Here is a 17450-nt window from a genome sequence, read left to right as displayed (position 1 = left end):
TTCGATTTTGGAATACATTTATTTGTTTGTGTTGAGCGCTGATGCGCCGGGCCGGGGGCGCTAACCGTCCCCGGCCTCTCGCTCTTGCGCTCGTAAGAAGCTGGCCTTTTTCTGGGCGACGCGGTCCTTCCTTTGTGCCAGCGACATTTTGGCGCGGTTCCATCTGCCCAAAGAAGAGTAAAGAGCTGCACCATTAACATTCGATAGTTGGATTTGGCTCCAACGTCACAAGCTTGTTTTGTGTGAGGCATGCAGTTTTGTCACTTGATTTGAAGGGAAATAAAACTAACAAAAAAAACCCTACCTTTTCTTGTTTTTGACCTCTTTCTTAGGTTTCTTTTCATGAACGGGGTTGGCTCTGATGGCGGCGTGTGCTTTTTTGTACATTTCCTCTACCTGAAAAGTGTTTTGAAAAAAATGTTACTGTCATTACATTAGTGTGTGGTTGAACTAAAGTGCAGTATTGTGCTTCTCTCAGACCCGTCTTGAAAGGACAGTAAACATCACCGGGTGCTAACGAAGGACCAACTACGTTTTGCTCAGCAAGTTTTGGATCATCACAGAGAAGCAAGCAAACCACAGTTCGCTTATAATGAGAGGGGAAAAAAAAAAAAAAGCAAGCTTCTTAAATTGCGGCCATTATGTTTTATAATTAGGTGCTTATTGATATCTATCAAAATGCAATGTGGTCAAGAAGGACATTCAATTTATCAATTATTTTATTTCTTTTTTACTTAGATGAATTAAGATAATTCAGTGAAGCTTGCCTAGTTGCGGTTTGAGTGGACAGGCCACAAAAGCGAAAGTTTCGCCTTGGTCGTACCGTGTCCGGTGTGACACCATTCTTGATGGAGCGTGAAAACTGCTTCTTGAAGGTGTCCTCGTCCTCCTCCATCAAGTAAGACATGTAGTTGGCCACGTTCATGCCCATGATGTGCTTCCGATGCACCTCGGCGTTAAACTCTTTGCTCTCCGCGTCGTAACCAGGGAAGCGTCTCAGGCTGGAAACAACAAGCAGACAAGACTTCAGTAGCTTATTCACAGCCAATGATTATGTCACACAAATTGAATGGATCACGGATTTGCAACCACATTGCCATGAGCAAAGAAACGATTTGTGGTTCGTATTTTCATACTAAATCAGCGATTGTGGATTATTAATGATCCATGATCCAATTTCAATAATTTAGTCGGAAACTTATTTGCTACAAAGTATCCTTGTTCATCGACACCGTATGTCAGAGACATATAGTGAGAGGCAGAACAATTAAATTTGATGTTAAAAGATAATTTTTCTTCCCACCAACTGCTGCTGCTCGGAAAAAAAAAAAGTCCCTTTCTCATTGAAGCCACCTTTGTCTTGTCTGGAGGAAATCAAGACTTTGATGGCACTGAATTTCTTAAATGTCATTGAAAAGAAAACATTGTTGCCAGATGCATGTTTTTTTCTATCCCAACGTTATTAAAACATTAATTTGAGAAAAGAATCTTATTCCAGTAGATTCCCTTTTTGTGACTTTTTTTCAGTCGTAAAACATCGATTTTCAAATCAAGTCGGCTGGTTCTGTTGCTTCTCTCAGCCCCGTCTTGAAAGGACAATAAACATCAGCCAATGCAAACGAAGGACCAACTACGTTTTGCTCAGCGTGCTTGGGATCATCATCAAGATGCAGAGAACCACCTCACACAAATTGGACCAATCAGTCCACACAAAAGTTACCACCTAAAGAGTCTTTCAATTGGAAATTGTCTACAACTGACCTGTGAGGAATGGCCAGGCCTCCGTCGGCTGCTCCTTTCAGCGCTCCGAAAACTTTATTCCCCGTGGTGGTTCTGGTCAGCCCTGCGTCCAGGTAGCAGGTGAAGGCCCCTGGCTGTCCGTCCACGCTCTCCACGTTGAAATCGTCGCCCGTCACCTCCACTTGACCCTCGTACACCTGATCCATGCCGAACTTGTGCAACAGCTAGGGGAAAGAAAACACTCGTTAGAACAGTTCTTCTCAGACTGGGCTCCAAACTGCATCATATTCATTGTTTTTTTTTAAGAGCAATGTAAAATGAGCATGAAATGATACAATAGCAAGGACCATACCCGGCGGGCAAGCAGCAGTCCAGTGCAGTAGGCGGCGGCATAGTTTGAGAGACCAACATTAATGCCGTATTTGGGGAGCTCGTGGGAGTAAGCGGCAGACACAATGTGGTCTCCTTCGATCTTTGCATAGGCAATCTGTTAAGAGACATAATGATTAAAAGGAGTCATCAGAGTACATGAGACACACCTCACATCTTCCCACAGCTGACCTGACAGCAGATATCCCTGTTGGACAAGCGGACGATCAGCCGGTACTTGGGTGTGTTGTACTTATTCTTGTCCTGGATAACGAGGCGTTTGCGGGCATAGTAGTCCGTTTTGCCCTCTGGAACACAAAATGGTTACTCTCACACAAGGCAAATACAGTTGGAGTGTATTAGAGGACATGCCATTGTCGAGTTTATTTTTTAATTATTTGTTTTTTTTAAACTGTTAATGTCAATGTACACGACTAGGTTGTTCAAATGTAGACAATTTTGACGGGATATTTTTTTTCAGTATACATACATAAAGTTAGGATTAGCCTTGAAAGAAGTTTTTTATTTTTTTTTCTTAAAACTAATAGCGTAGCATTTTTTTCTTATGTGTTAATTTCTGTATCAGTTACTGCATCTTAATTATATTTGCCACTTCAGGCTTCGAGGTGTTCGATGTGATTTGGTATTAAAGTGTCAATGAAACCGCACTTTAAATTAGTAAGCAAACGCACGACATTAATTTATACCTCTTCGTCGCCTGAATTTGACTTCGTATCTCCTGAAGTAAGCCTTGTTCTTCACTACTTTCACGAACCCCTGAAAAAAAACGAAGTGTTGACTGCTAGGAAACCCCAAAACGCTTACGGACTCAAACATATTGTATACACATTGGAGAGTTTACACTTGCATGCAAACATGGTTTTGCGAAGATTTTATTAGGTCATCTTGAGTTTGGTCAGCCAGGAAAAGCGCCACGCTGGAACTGAACACCCAGTATTTATCAGACGCCATCTGACCACCAAATCATAGCAAATCCTCATCGAACATCAAAAACTACACGTATACATACACAAAGGACGAAAACTTTTGAAATTATGACCGTTTACTCACCATTTTAGAGGGTTTTTTTTCACTCTTTCTTCCCCGATTCAACGATACTATTTTGGAGTATCTCGCGGAAATTTATGGCTTCGGTTCATGAGCGCCCCCTGGAGCATTGGAGGCGACATGACAAACCAACAGAGGGCAGCAGAATACAAACATACAGTACTCACTCACTGATTGTCCTCAGATTTGTTTTTTAATCCTCTCTACACGAAAAAACATCCATATCGCATATATTTTTGTTACCAACTTCAGAGTCGTGACAAATAAAACCCTAAGATAAATAATGCAATAATAGAAATAAACATTTACAATGTAAATAATTATTATGATTTGATCGCTACTGTTTCACCTGGGTTATTCTGCCAACGCGCCTATTTATTTAACATTACAGCCCACCACCAATCAAAAGTAAGGACAAGTAGGCAAACAATCAGTTTTATTTGACAGACACGAGGTACAGAAAGATAAACAAGACTCACAATAAACAACAAGATACAAATAAGGTACATCAAATAACCTTAAGAAAATTCACATTTACTAAAAAGTATCATAAAGAAGTACCATTGTCTAGGAATTGTATTTTATTGCGTTTGACTCTACGTTTGAGAAGTAATGACGTTATTTCTTGAGTCATTTAACCGTCAGAAAAAATGTGTACATTAGATTTTGCTAGGATGGCCTGCTTAGTATCGGCTTTTATGTTTGATAAAACGTCCTGAGTGTACTTTTGCAAACACAGCTAAATAAAACCATTTTGCACATGTTTATCTAAACCAGGAATCCAAAATAACGTGTAATTCTCTGCCACTGCAATAAAGGCAACATGTAAAGCCTAAACCTCAGTATTCAATCAGAGTTGTCTACTTTAGTGATTTATTCTGCCAATGTGACTAATACAAAAGGAGTAAGCAAGTAGCTAAAGTTTAGCAGGGGTGGTTTAAAGTGAACAACATGAGCAACAGAAAGAGGAAATGTGACATGGCTGACACTGTGGATCCACCTATTCCTAGACAAACAAACACCCATCAAAGTCACGATTGCTATGGTCCCGTGCATACGTTCCTGCACAAATGTTGCACTTCATTTAATATAGGAAAGCCATTGTTTTAATGTGTGAGTACAATGTAGCCCTTACACGTGGAGAGCCACAGTTTCTGATACACTTTTCAGCTGTTTATTGAATGCTGGGAAAACTCAGTTAACTGCCGTCAGCCACAGCTCACACCCAGACACTCACATGAAAACTCCCCAATGTCAAATGCAGACCTGCCAATCCCTTCCTCTTTAAGGCCATATGCTTGAACGCTGATGTTACATGTACAGAGTTTTTTATACAGTTTATGCTTGCGACAAACATTTTTGTGCTTAAGTGCCATTAAAGTGTGTTGAAAAGTAAAACATGAAAAAAAATGTATATAGTTTAATGATATCACAGGTCTTCATTTTGTTGGAGGGACTGGTCTTAATATTAATGGACAGGTGAAGATGTGTAATATACATTGTGAGGTAATTCCATAGTTTGGGATTGGCGACAGAAAAGGCCCTATTCCCTTCTGAGCTTCTGTTTTTATTTCAGTAGGCCATTTAGAGATTTAAAAACGCCCAGCAAAATCTGAAATCAAATCTAAAATACACGGGTGGTCAGTGGAAGGAAGCCAGAATCGAATTTATATGCTCTCTCTTACATTTTCCAGTTAAGAGGCCAGTAGTTTGAACCCACTAGAGACGTTTGAGGGTCGAACTGGCTGACTCTGATATTTCTTTCGAGCCAACCTCTGCGTTGTGCAAAAATCTTTCCTTAATCAGATGATGAATTCTGAACAGCGAATTGATAAAAACACGACTAAAAAGCAGAACCAAAATCTTCTGCTTTACAGTTCCAGTCAGATAAAATATCTCAGTGTCACTCTCTGGCGCTCTCATAGAGCGATAAGAAAAGTCAAAGTCACTCTTGCTAGCCGCTTTTCTCATACATATATAAGTTTGGTTTCTGCAGAACTGATTTCACAATGAGGAGAAAGCACATGTATAGTCATGTGACTGACAGACGGTTCTGCAGTTCCACAGTAAACGATGCTGAGTCTCTGTTCCCGTTAGGATTCTAAATGTTCACATTGGGCCTTAAGACCACGAACTGTCTTTGTTTTTGTTTTTCTGGTGTGAAAATGTGAAAACATTTTTTATATTTTTTTTGGAGCAATTTTATTCATTTATTTCAGTCCCACCAGAATGAAAGCAATGTACAATCGTGTTGTGTCATGTAATTCTATGTGTATGGCTTATGTTTGGGAGCAGTTACGATGGTCCAGTGACACCAAGATTGAACTTGTTTGACCACATTTTCAAAAGGTCGCCCAACATCAAAAGAACACATGAGGCCCTTGAAGGTTGAAGGAATTAGGAAGAGTACATGGCAGTCGGTGTTAGTAAAATCCTTCAAGCTTCTGTTAGAAAGCAAAAATAAAGTCAAGAAAAGCCTACTAGAACATCTGAATTTGATTCATTTAGTTAAATAACGGTTAATCCAAGTAAATGACGGCAGGCGTCATCTGACTCCCATTTAACATGAATTTGATTGGATAATTCTGATCACAGCCACGTTCCCGTTGTGCACACTTGCAACCACCATTTCTAGAAACATTTTAAGAAATTCTAGGACTAACTTAAGAATGACTTTTTTCACGGTAGAAAAGAAACAAAACTAACCAGTTAAATTGGAGAGACTTTAAAATATACATTTTGGACATTTATGGGAACCGAACAAAGCAAACCATTTGTTTGTTCCAAAATAATTTGCTGGTCTAGTTTGAATTATAATTCCAAATCGGAGTTGAACACAACGGATAACAGTTCTGTAAATTCTTTGTATTTCTTTGTATTGAACTTCAGGAAAGCCGACGTTCATAAAAACGAAACATAAAGCATTTAGTTGAACTGCATCTTTTTTGTTGCCTTGAAATTTTGCATTCACTTTTTTTTTTAATCTTACAGTGACACAGATCCTTTGCTTAATGCTTTTTCCATGTCAAATACAGAAAACAAACACCTGTATAAACATGTGAACGAGCCACAGGCATGAACTCTGACCTCCCAAATACCCCCGCAACCCTATCCAAAAGACACTCTCAGAGACACACAATGACCAGGAAGTATTGTGCAGCTTTCTTTACATCCACACTCCAACGTTCTTGGATGAGGTCCGAAGCGATTTAGATTTACAACCAGAAACGGGCAACTTGCAAACAAGGGGAGCTGCTGATCATGTGATGGATGAGTGGGGTTGATTTGTGGACTCTTGAAATCATAAATCCCAGCATCCAGTTTGGTGTGGAGTGTTTCTTCCGTTGTTCACACTTTCAAGGATCTGACCTTAGTTTAAGCAGAGCAAAGGTGGCCAAAGCACTCACATTCTCTACTTAAGTAGACCAACTGATACTTGTGTAAAACAGAGATTAGTAAAGGAACAAATACAGATTCAACTCAAGTGAAAGTGAAAAGGTTTAGCATCTGAAATGCGCTGAGATACAAAAGTAAATGAATGCTTTGTATGTTCACCATATAAAATATAACACTACTCACAGTCATATATTCTTTATCCTCCTGAAAGAACGACTAAAATTACTGCTGAGGATTTTTCCCCATTCAAGTACGTACAGTAAATCCGCCAGGTGTTACTTCCCACAACAGTCCAAGACTCAAGCCCAACAAGTAAATACTTGAATCAAATCAGTAATAAAAAGCAAATAAAAGGACCGTAAGTAAGATTTGGTGTGGGATCAGGATCAGAGGAGCTCCTGTGTGCAAAAAGAAGTATCTTATTCACTGGGTTCAAACTTTGCTCCTTTCTGAGAGTTGCAGTCATGTCACCATAAAGGTGAAGTGGTTAAAAATGGTGAGTAAGAATTAATCCTCAGTAATCTATTGACTTCATTTTGTAGCATTTCTCTGCTTTCAGTCGGTGAATGTGGGACTTTTTTTTCTTTCATCCAATCAGATTTCAGCCCGTCCGTGTTGCCGTGTCAATCTAATCTGTTCAGGTCCTTCAGAAGCAGTAGTGTTAGCCCATGTAACTGAAACGAAGCAAGCAATGGGACGGTTTCTGAAACCAATTAGATATGAAAATTCACATCTTTGCTGGCCCACAATAATGTCAGCATTTTCTAACCCGATTTGGTTGAGCAGAGCAAAACTGTTGGACGAGCGAACCTTGTGGCAATCTTGTGCACAGGAATACGCTCAATAATTAAAACTAGAACTACTTGAAACTATAACCACTTTAGTTTTTTTGTGCTGTTATTAGATACATTTTGACGCGGAACCCACCACTGCTGGTCGCTCAAAGGGGCAGCGTGTGTTCAGGAAAAGGACTTAAATCAGAATCGAGCGTCATGTAGAGATGGTTTACAAGAGGGTGAGGGTGGGCGGGAGGTGGGGAGGGGAGTTGTCACTCTGCGGTTAGGCTGCAGGAGTCAAAGGAACCTGTGAAGGGATGAGATAGCGATTTGTGGTTCGCATTGAGATGCAGGACAAACGGACTTAAGAAAAATTCAGACCAGGGAGAAGTTTGACAGTTCAGGCTTGTGGGTCATAAATCCAGTGTATGTTTATTAAAAATCAGTTTCAGGCGACAATGAAGGCTCTTAGGAGCCTATAAGACTGAATACGCAACCTTTTTTGTTTGTTTAGTGATAGTTTATTTTATACTACTTTAGGTTTTTTGCAATTTACACTACTTGTAAAATAGTTCAACAACCAGTTTAAACCTAATGAATATATATAAAATATTTACAAGATGATTTTGACTAAGCAGCATGGTGGGAGAGTGGTTAGCTCTTCTGTCTCATAGTTTGGAGTTTGAATCTGGGCTCTGGCCTTCCAAAAACATGCGAGTTAACTCCATTGAAGAGTTAAAATTTGCTATAGGTGTGAATGAGAATAGCTGTTTAGAAAATGTCTCGTGCGATTGGCTGACGATATGTTTCAGCTCACATGAATGTTAGGTCAGCTATGAATAGCCTATGACCTGGAGTGCTTTATGTCTAAATGATATTTACAGCTAAAAACATGCTAATTTAAACAACGTTAACACATTTTAATAATTTCAGAGATGGTGGCATCCAACTTCACAACAAGCAGCATTTAGACTTTGTCTCATTTAAATTAAGTAGCTAAATGCTAATCCACAAATTGTGTGTTAGCATTAAGCTAGTGGCACAATCCAAAACGTCATAGATGGGCTAATGAAATTAGCACCATGGAACTAAAAATATTTAAATGTTTATTTGAACACAAACGCTTATTACAGTTTAGTTGTGATTGCTTTATTCTGTGTATTATTATGATATTCATGTGTAGCATTCTGCAACGCACGTTAGGATCAAGCGGTTCAGATAACGGATGGACTGATGTTGATATATATCTGTGATATTGCCACTCGGTGGCCCAAGCGTGTACACCAGAAGGAGTAGCACAATGCCCATTGCATTATCATGACCCACAAACTATTTAATTCTTTACATTGTATTTAAGTCAGAACAACTTTGAAATATAAATCATTGATATTTATTGCAACAATATTGGTTTAGCACAACAAAGCAAGCAAATTCTTTGCACCAAAACAATTTGCAGAGTAGTTTTTCCTCATATGTTTACATTGGAGGAGAATACAGATGCAGGAAAGCCAATTTTCACAACAGCAAAAATTTAAATATTTATCTGAAATGCCCAACTTCTTTCATTTCTATCGATTTTAATTTGGAAAATTCTTTTTGATGTATCGAGTTACAAACATGGTCACGGAATGAATTAAACTCATGAATCAAGGGATTATTGTAATTTTTTCCCCCTGAAATTCTGAGACGATTGGCTTCAAATGACATCATCAAACGTCAATGTAATTTAGCAACTTTTTAGCAACAAATCCATCCAGCAACATCCCCCTAAAAACAAGTTGGCAACATTGGTGTGTACACAGATGAGGATTGTTGGTGTGTTTGCATGTCTGTGTGTCGGCTCCAGTATCGGTGCACTGTGAGTACGGGCCCATGTGCTCTAACGTGCGGTGCCTATATCACACTCGCTTCACCTGCATCAAACAACCTCAGTTCCCACACGGAACACAAATCCACACCACTTTGACCTTGGCTATACAGCCCAAATCTCTGATAGGATTTGAAACTGACAGATTTCCTAACAGATGCCCTGTCGCAGTACCATATTTGTGTTTGATTCCAGTCGGCAAAGTCCGCCCCCCCCCCCAGCCATCGTGGGCTAATTGAGTGCATGCAGGTAGGGGACTTTAATGGTGTAAAACAATCAGGCTGAAGTCAGTGGCGGTAAGCTGAAGCAGAGCAACTGTAAAGTTACACCTCAAGTCTCCACCAGCAGGCTGTTGTGCAAGGCTGCCGGCCGGCTCGTTAACAGGATCGGCTTACAAGCGGCCAAACAAAAAGGTCTCTTTATGTATCAACCTGCTTGGGTCATCCACAAGATCATTTTAGGTCTGATTGTATTCATGTCAGTTACTCTCCATTTGTCTTAGCGTCATGGGGGCTTTCATTTCTTTCAATGGGATTGCGGGCAAAGTAGTGGCAAAACTAAAATTTGTGCTATTATAGTTAAAGTAAAATGAAAAATATGTGTTTTTCTTTTAAAAGAAGAGGTCATTTCCATAATCTTTGTAAAACCTAATAAGTTCACTTCACTTACCCAAAAATGTGCAAACTCATTGCCTGAGAAAAAGAGTCCTGTGAAAACCAGATTTGAATAACTTTTTGAAGCCGCACTTACTTTTTTGACGCATCGCTTGCACATATATTTTTTTTGTAATTGAAATCGACTTATTAGGTTTTACATTGTAAGTGACTCCAAATATTACAAACACCTTTTGGCTTTTATACAACCCTAAAGATCTCAGTGCATGCCTGATGTGGATATGAAGCATTTCACAACATGATGAATTTAGAAAAAAAATCATTCAAGTAAAAAAAAAAAATGGGGTTTGTCTTTTTATACTCAGATACCAATTCAACGCAGTTCAGTTGTACATTACTGCAAACAATGACCACACTAATAAATATACACCAGAAAAATCATGAGTGCATATGAAATGTCAACCTGGTAGTTGAATTTACGGAAACAGTTTGAGGAAACCAGTTGCCCCAAAATAATTCAACATTGTAAAAATTAATTTAACCAGTTTAAGTTAAAAAAACAAAATGGCAAGTTGCTTTAATTTATAATGTTAATATCTCTGTATTAGCACTCAAAACGTTTGGGTCACTTACAATTCTTTAAAAAAAAAAAAAGAAATGAAGATGACAGTAAATTCATCAGAAAAACAGCAACAACAACAGTGAAAAACAAATAAACACATTTTAAGTGACCCCAAAATTTAGAACAATAGTATATATGTGACGGACCACTCCTTGTGTGGCGATATGCAGCACCACGTCGCTGTCGCTCCGACACACCACGGACACTCAGGTGGATTTTAGAATAGTTTCTTTCATTTAATTCTGCAACACAATGTGACAAGAGCAAGAGTGAAGTCGCAAACAGCTCTAGATAATCACTCTGCAATCCTCGTAGTTTTAACTGACGCCAAGCGGGGTGCAGGTGCCACACTGTGTGCCGTTGCGTCACTTCCGCCATAATTTAACAATTTATATATTTTACTCCGTTGCATATATTTATAATACGAATATAAACACATTGTTTTTGACGCAGCTCTTACATGATCTGTTTTTGCACATGTACCTAATGTTTTGACCACGATGTGCATTTCACAACAAACACAAATTGGTTTGAAAATAAAATAGAAAAAAAACAGCCCCAGCAAAGCATAATGCAAACATAAAAATAAATTTAGCTATTAATGCTCAGTATGTACATAATGTACTGTCCTTAGTGTTTTGGCTCTGAGTGTGTGTCTCAAATGATTTTGATTTAGTCGACCGTGAGTAGGCTAAATGTATCTGTGCATGCGTTTTGGGAGGGGTGGATTTGGCCACCTGCCACGCAACACCTGGCAAACACTGCGGTCTCTCTGCGCATGCGTAATAGTCAAAAAACGGAGAAGAAAAATCGCAACCAAGTGACTCAAGACCCAAGAAGCGCTCCAGTCCAGTGAGAGGCAGTGACAAGTAGAGTTGACTCACTATAAGCAACATGCCGAGGTCTTTCCTAGTGAAGAGTAAGCGGGCCCACAGTTACCACCAACACCGATGCCTGGATGACGTCTACATCGGCCTGGATACGCTTCTGGCTCACATAAGCGCAGGTTGGTCATGCGTAATTACGCACGGAATTCATGGACCGAATGAACAGAATTCTTAAAGACAATTTCAAATGAATATATGTGTTTTTAAGTGGTGTCTTTTGTCGCTAACTTTAGAGACAAAATGTCAGGTGGACTCGAGTTTGGAGGCCGTGCCCACGCTCAGGTTGTCCCCGGCGCCCCAGGTGCTGTCCCCGGGTTCACTGCCGTCAAGCTCCCCGCTGAGCTTCGGAGCGAGTGATCGAGCCTCGGACTGTGATTTGTGGCGTCCTCCGTCCCCGTCCTCTTCTCCAGGTTTCATTCAACTTGTTTTATGTTTATTTTCAAACTTTCTTGAGGTTGCCGTAACGTACAGTCAAACGTAATTACCATAATTACCGTAGTTTATGAAAACTTTGATTAACTTTTGACAAAGTAGATGAATGCCAACCGTTAAAAACTTGCTGTTTATATAAAAGAAATCGGACCAACACATGGAAATGTATTTGTTTGCATAAAACACCACGTAAATAACACAGAAATCAACAGGAAAAAAATCAAATCATAATTATACAAAGACATTCCCCCAAAAATATTTATGTTACTTTTAATGTCATTTTTACTTTTACTTGAACTATAGCTGCTATGCTAAATTTTTGGGGGGTTAGACTGTTATCTTTTATGCCACTGAATCATCTTACATGTAGTACGAAATATAATAGGCTATTATATTTTTTGTTACACTAATGTTTAATATGATGACTACTTTTTTTCTTAAATTACCATTTAACTCATGAGAGTATCATCCATGTCAAAAAACACCTCCATTGAAAGGAAATATATGCCTATGTGTAATGGCCATGAAAGAGTGAGTATATTTTGTGCTATGATATAAACATGTTAAGTATAAAAATTAAATTTGTAGATGCCTTTGTAAATTTACAATAATTTTGGTCAATTGTATAAAAAAAAATAATTAGACATACTTTGACATTCACATAATACATCTACATGTGTTATATTATATTTAAAAACATATAAAGAGTCAACATGTAACAGTTGGCTTTTAGTTCCAAAGATTGTAAAAGATTATCTAATTTAAATAATTGGGGGACGATTTAGGCAATAGCTTCGATATTAATAAATCTTTTCTTGAAAATATGTGGAACATGATTGCATTAGTTTGAATCATACACTCCCTTATGGCTCAAAACTTGAAAAGAATATGAAAATAGAAGAGATGGTCAGTGCAATCAACATGATGATGCCATTTCTGTTGAGTCATATTTTTTTTTCTTTTCTTCCTTCTTGATGGCTAACAAGGTTTTAGTAACAGCCAGGGTAGCGTGTATTTTGAGAGACACAACTTCGGAACTATTTCAAAGATATCAGTGCTAAAACAAAATGTTTTAATAATTACAAGAAAGACATTAACAAAGTCATATAAATTTAACTGATTTAAAACTTATCTTAGCTATTGCAAGTGTAAAGAAGAAGAGAACAAAGCAATTTTGAGGGGTAACTCAAAACATTTGTCAAATCATCATTTCTCCATTGGAATTAAAGGAAAGATATAAATCTGTTCCAGCCTCTCCCCAAAATTGGAATGTGCTTTTCAATTAGGAAAATATCACTCTATATAATCGTACTTCATAAAAGCATAAAAATACATCAAGAATTAAATACTTGGTGCATCATGATTAATTTGTTGCTCCTTCTCATGTGTGCAACTTGGTCAAGGAGGCCAGTATATTACAGCCATGAAGACACAAACACTAATAATATTCGTTGTTTTTGCTGAAAAAAAAAAATAGTCTGAACGATGGCTTGTATTGTGAAAAACTTGAAATGTCAAGGTACCACTCTGCTCACATTCCAGATTCAGAGGAATGCTCCACACCTACCGTAGAGGACGGCCAGCACTTCAGCATGTCCCTCTTCCCCGCTTACCCCTGGTCCTCTTACCCGACATCAGACCTGCGGCACGCGGTCCCGGCTCCGTACCACCGACACCTGCACCAACTGGACCTGCAGCAGGGCCGCGCCGAGCCTCGGACCAAACGATGCTACCGGGACTGCTCGGCTCCAATCCAAATCCAACGCATGTGCGGGATGAGGAATGCTGACAACATGTTTGGGGACCTAAAAGAGAAACAACGAGGGTCTGAAATCATCAAGCGTGAAGAGGAGTTTATGTGCGTCAACCAGGTGGACCCTGACCAAGCCTATAAGTGCATCAAGTGTTACAAGGTAACGTTACATTACCTGCCTTGAGAGATAGATAGATAGATTTTATTATTTTTTTAAATATAGAAATATATTTTTTTTTATGTGCTTGAAAGTCCGAAGGAATTTTTAATTGTGGTGGTTGTGCATTGACTAAGGAGAAGAAAGTACAGCTACTGTATCAGTTCGTAAATAAAAATCAGAAAAAATATAAACTCAAGTAAAGTACAAACACTTGAAAATTCTACCGAAGAAGTATTTGTACTGTTACTTTCTACTCCTGTCATAGAGATATTTATTTAACAGGATGTTTAATACTGCGGTTGTATTTTTCAGTGGTTCATCATAATAAAATGATCTCATATTTTGTCATAATAATAATGTAGAAAAAGGTCATGTAAAGTAACCATTATTAATAATGTTGAATTCATACCTCTCTGACATGCTATTAGAAAGGCAAAGTTCTTTTTGTCTGTACCATTTCAGTATCGATCACAATTGATGGCAACAAGTGTGTTTTGCCAATGAGATTCTGATGGCCAGTCATTTGTGCCAAAAGGTGTTCTCCACGCCCCACGGCCTGGAGGTCCACGTAAGGCGGTCACACAGCGGGACACGTCCCTTCGAGTGTGGTATTTGCGGCAAAACCTTCGGCCACGCGGTCAGCCTGGACCAACACAGGGCGGTCCACTCGCAGGTATGTGTGTTATACATTTGTTTACCAGGGGTTTGTATTCAATTACACATAATTGGTCAGTTAAATATGGATTCACGGCCCACGATACCAAAAGTGTAGACTTTTTGCATTCAGCGTATTTTGGGGGAAATTTTTGTTTAGTGGTGTGCTGTGAATCTTTTATCGGCTCAAAGTTTGGGATGTACCTACAGATGCCAAATTCTTCAAAAGGCGATGCTTTCATGTATGCGCATGCAAAAATCAAAAGATGTTTTTGTGTGTACAGGAGAGGAGCTTCAGCTGCAAAATCTGCGGCAAAAGCTTCAAGCGCTCGTCCACGCTCTCCACGCACCTTCTCATCCATTCGGACACGCGGCCGTATCCATGCCAGTACTGCGGGAAGAGGTTCCATCAGAAGTCGGACATGAAAAAGCACACGTTCATCCACACCGGTAAGACAGATACAATATGGAACCTCCCTGGAGCATTTATTCCACATGCTTCATATCCACCTTAAGGGCCTTGCACTAGTATCCGCTTTCTTCTCACTTGTAGGACAACTTTGGCACACGAGTATAAAATGGTACTAGCAAGACTGTGAAATAGTTTACATTGATGTGCTGCTAGTCGGGCACTATTTATTAACTAGTAGAATTTTATAATGGCACTACTATACTAGTAGCTCACAATTGTCAATGAGTAAGTTTTGCCTCACTAGTATCCTGTGCAACCAGTAGGGAAACCCATTCGGGAATTTATTCAATCTGCTTGTTAGCATTCGTAGACAATTTTGTGCTACTAGTACTCCTAGTGATTATAAAATTCTAGTCATTAATATCTGGCACTTTAATAAATAATGTAAGTAATAGGGCTGGGCAATGTGACCTCAAATCCATATTGAGCAATTTTACCTCGATAACGATAAATTCCCCCCGTGGACTAAAATCAAAATAAATGCAGGAAATGCATATTGACTGTTTTTTTTTTATTGACCAACTGGTACACATTACTTTCAATGAAAAATAAAAGTACAAAAATCATTTGTATAAACATTCCAAATAGCTTGCTTTGCATGACTTGAACAATGGTCACAAAGAAAAAGGGTACCTCTTGCAAAATCTTTTTCTGCAAATAGATTGCACCAAGATGCTGTCATGATGTAAATAATGGCAAACCAAAGAATGCTAAATAAAATGAAAGATAATGTCAATGCAAGCCAAATAAACAAGTGTGCATCATCGGGGAAAATGTGCCGTCTCGAGTACTCTGGTGCGCAGCCGCCACTCGTCATCTACGTAATGCACAGTCAGGCTCAATCAGGGATCCATGTTGCGACCCGACCACAAGTCGGATGTGGATGCAAAATGCTTGACATGTCAAAGCTCCCGGCCCGATGTAGTCCATATCGGGAAATACGGCTTTCATGAAGCGTTTAAATCCTGTGCGCTCCACTGGATCGAGAGGAGCTTTATCTTTAGCTATGTGCTAGGCTATCGCGTCCACCTCCGAGATGTTCTCTCGTTTGGTGTCGCCTCCGTTAATGGGCTGTTGTCACTTGTCGAACCTTGCTTCTCACTTCGAACTTTCAGCACAGCATGGTTGTGTTGTGGGTGGTGAAAAAGCTTCTGGATTTCAATCGCCAGCTACGACAGCGACGTCTGTTTTCTTTCTCGATCAGGCGGGTGGAGTCACGTGACTAGAGGCGCTGTAGCGGTCTTAAAGGGGCATGAACATTGCCGCAGACAGAAAAGGCTTTTCTTTTTTTTTTAAACATCGAATTTACCGACGTGGGCAAAATGATTTCGGTCATAGTAATACATTTCGGTAACGGTAAATTTTCGGTTTATCACCCAGCCCTAGTTAGTAATACACGGTTCTAAACTAGTGCACACTATTGCCTCTCTTGTAGCATATCCTGCAAGTATGCCAAAGTTGTCCTGTGATGTCAGGGGAAGGCAAAATGGGGAGGGGGGGATTTTGCTAGCCAGAAAGTTGTTCTACCTGTGCACTGAATTGTCTCATTAGTGAGGACAAAGCATGCATGTGTGTAAACCATCTGAAATATCATGGCTATACAATAAATGTTCAAACGGCTTCATGGAAAGCCATTTGACCATTTATTGCTTGATAGCACTTGTAGACAAATATGTGCAACCACTGACAAGTCATTACAAAATTCTATTAGTTAGCGTTTCCTTAGTAGTATAAGTACCACACAGTTGTCAACGAGTACTGCAAGCACAGCAAAATTTTAATTTTTGTCATTTGAAATCTGTCCATGTACTAGTCTGCACTTTGTCCACACTATTAGACAATTCAGTGCACTAGTAATGCGACTAGGCTGCATTAATAGAACAATGATTACAAGTGACATTTTTCCCACAACTTGTGTCATTTTTTACCTACTATTACACAATTAAATCTTCCACGTAAACTACTGTGCAGCTGCAGCGCTAGTAACACTCGTAAGTAGGAAGCATGTTTCATGCAGCCTTATGAACCCATCTAGTAGCACCACAATGCCTGCTAGTCGTTTAGTCTCACTGGTAGCATGCAGTTGTCCTACTAGTATGCTAAAATTGTCCTACTCATGCACAGAAATGTCATAAAGTAATAGAAGGGTTACTCAGAAAACACAATAGTTCTACTCGTGTGCTGATTGTTTTTTTTATTAGTAAGGACAAAGTGCTAACTAGAATATGGGCCGTAACGTAATTGTCATAGAATAAATGCTAAAAGCCCCGCAAGTGCACAATATGACGCGCTTCCTTTTCCTCACAGGCGAGAAACCGCACAAGTGCCAAGTGTGCGGCAAGGCCTTCAGCCAGAGCTCCAACCTGATCACGCACAGCCGGAAACACACGGGATTCAAGCCCTTCGCTTGCGACCTTTGCGGGAAAGGCTTCCAGAGGAAAGTGGACCTGAGGAGGCACAAGGAGACCCAGCACGGACTGAAATAAACGCTTTTATTTCAAGACCCATTTTCACTTTTTTTTTTCCCCATGCTGTTTTGCGAGACAGACGCATATAAACACAATTGTGTTGTGGACTATTTATTATTATTATTATTAAGCCTGGCAAGACTGCACTGGATGCTATTATTCTCATTATGTT

General features: G+C 39.4%; 2 protein-coding genes across 2 annotated transcripts; one reads left to right on the top strand and one right to left on the bottom strand.

Annotated features, from left to right (window-relative positions):
• Positions 1–3327, bottom strand: rpl5a (ribosomal protein L5a). The gene is made up of 8 exons (XM_088310689.1): positions 3181–3327; positions 2817–2886; positions 2302–2417; positions 2093–2227; positions 1762–1964; positions 824–1001; positions 305–396; positions 1–163 (listed from the first exon to the last, which is right to left on the bottom strand). The coding sequence occupies exons 1-8, from the start codon at positions 3181–3183 to the stop codon at positions 61–63; spliced, it is 900 nt and encodes a 299-aa protein (XP_088166815.1). The 5' UTR covers positions 3184–3327; the 3' UTR covers positions 1–60.
• Positions 3328–11281: 7954 nt separating this feature from the next.
• On the top strand, positions 11282–17450 carry gfi1aa (growth factor independent 1A transcription repressor a). The gene is made up of 6 exons (XM_088311136.1): positions 11282–11458; positions 11573–11749; positions 13314–13684; positions 14220–14357; positions 14623–14788; positions 17118–17450. Exons 1-6 carry the CDS (start codon positions 11347–11349, stop codon positions 17294–17296), a joined length of 1143 nt encoding a protein of 380 aa, XP_088167262.1. The 5' UTR covers positions 11282–11346; the 3' UTR covers positions 17297–17450.

The sequence above is a fragment of the Idiotropiscis lumnitzeri genome, chromosome 12, assembly GCF_059441095.1.
Source record: "Idiotropiscis lumnitzeri isolate Australia: NSW breed Sydney's pygmy pipehorse chromosome 12, RoL_Ilum_1.0, whole genome shotgun sequence".
Taxonomy (NCBI): Eukaryota; Metazoa; Chordata; class Actinopteri; order Syngnathiformes; family Syngnathidae; genus Idiotropiscis; species Idiotropiscis lumnitzeri.
This window is presented reverse-complemented; position numbering and strand designations above follow the sequence as displayed.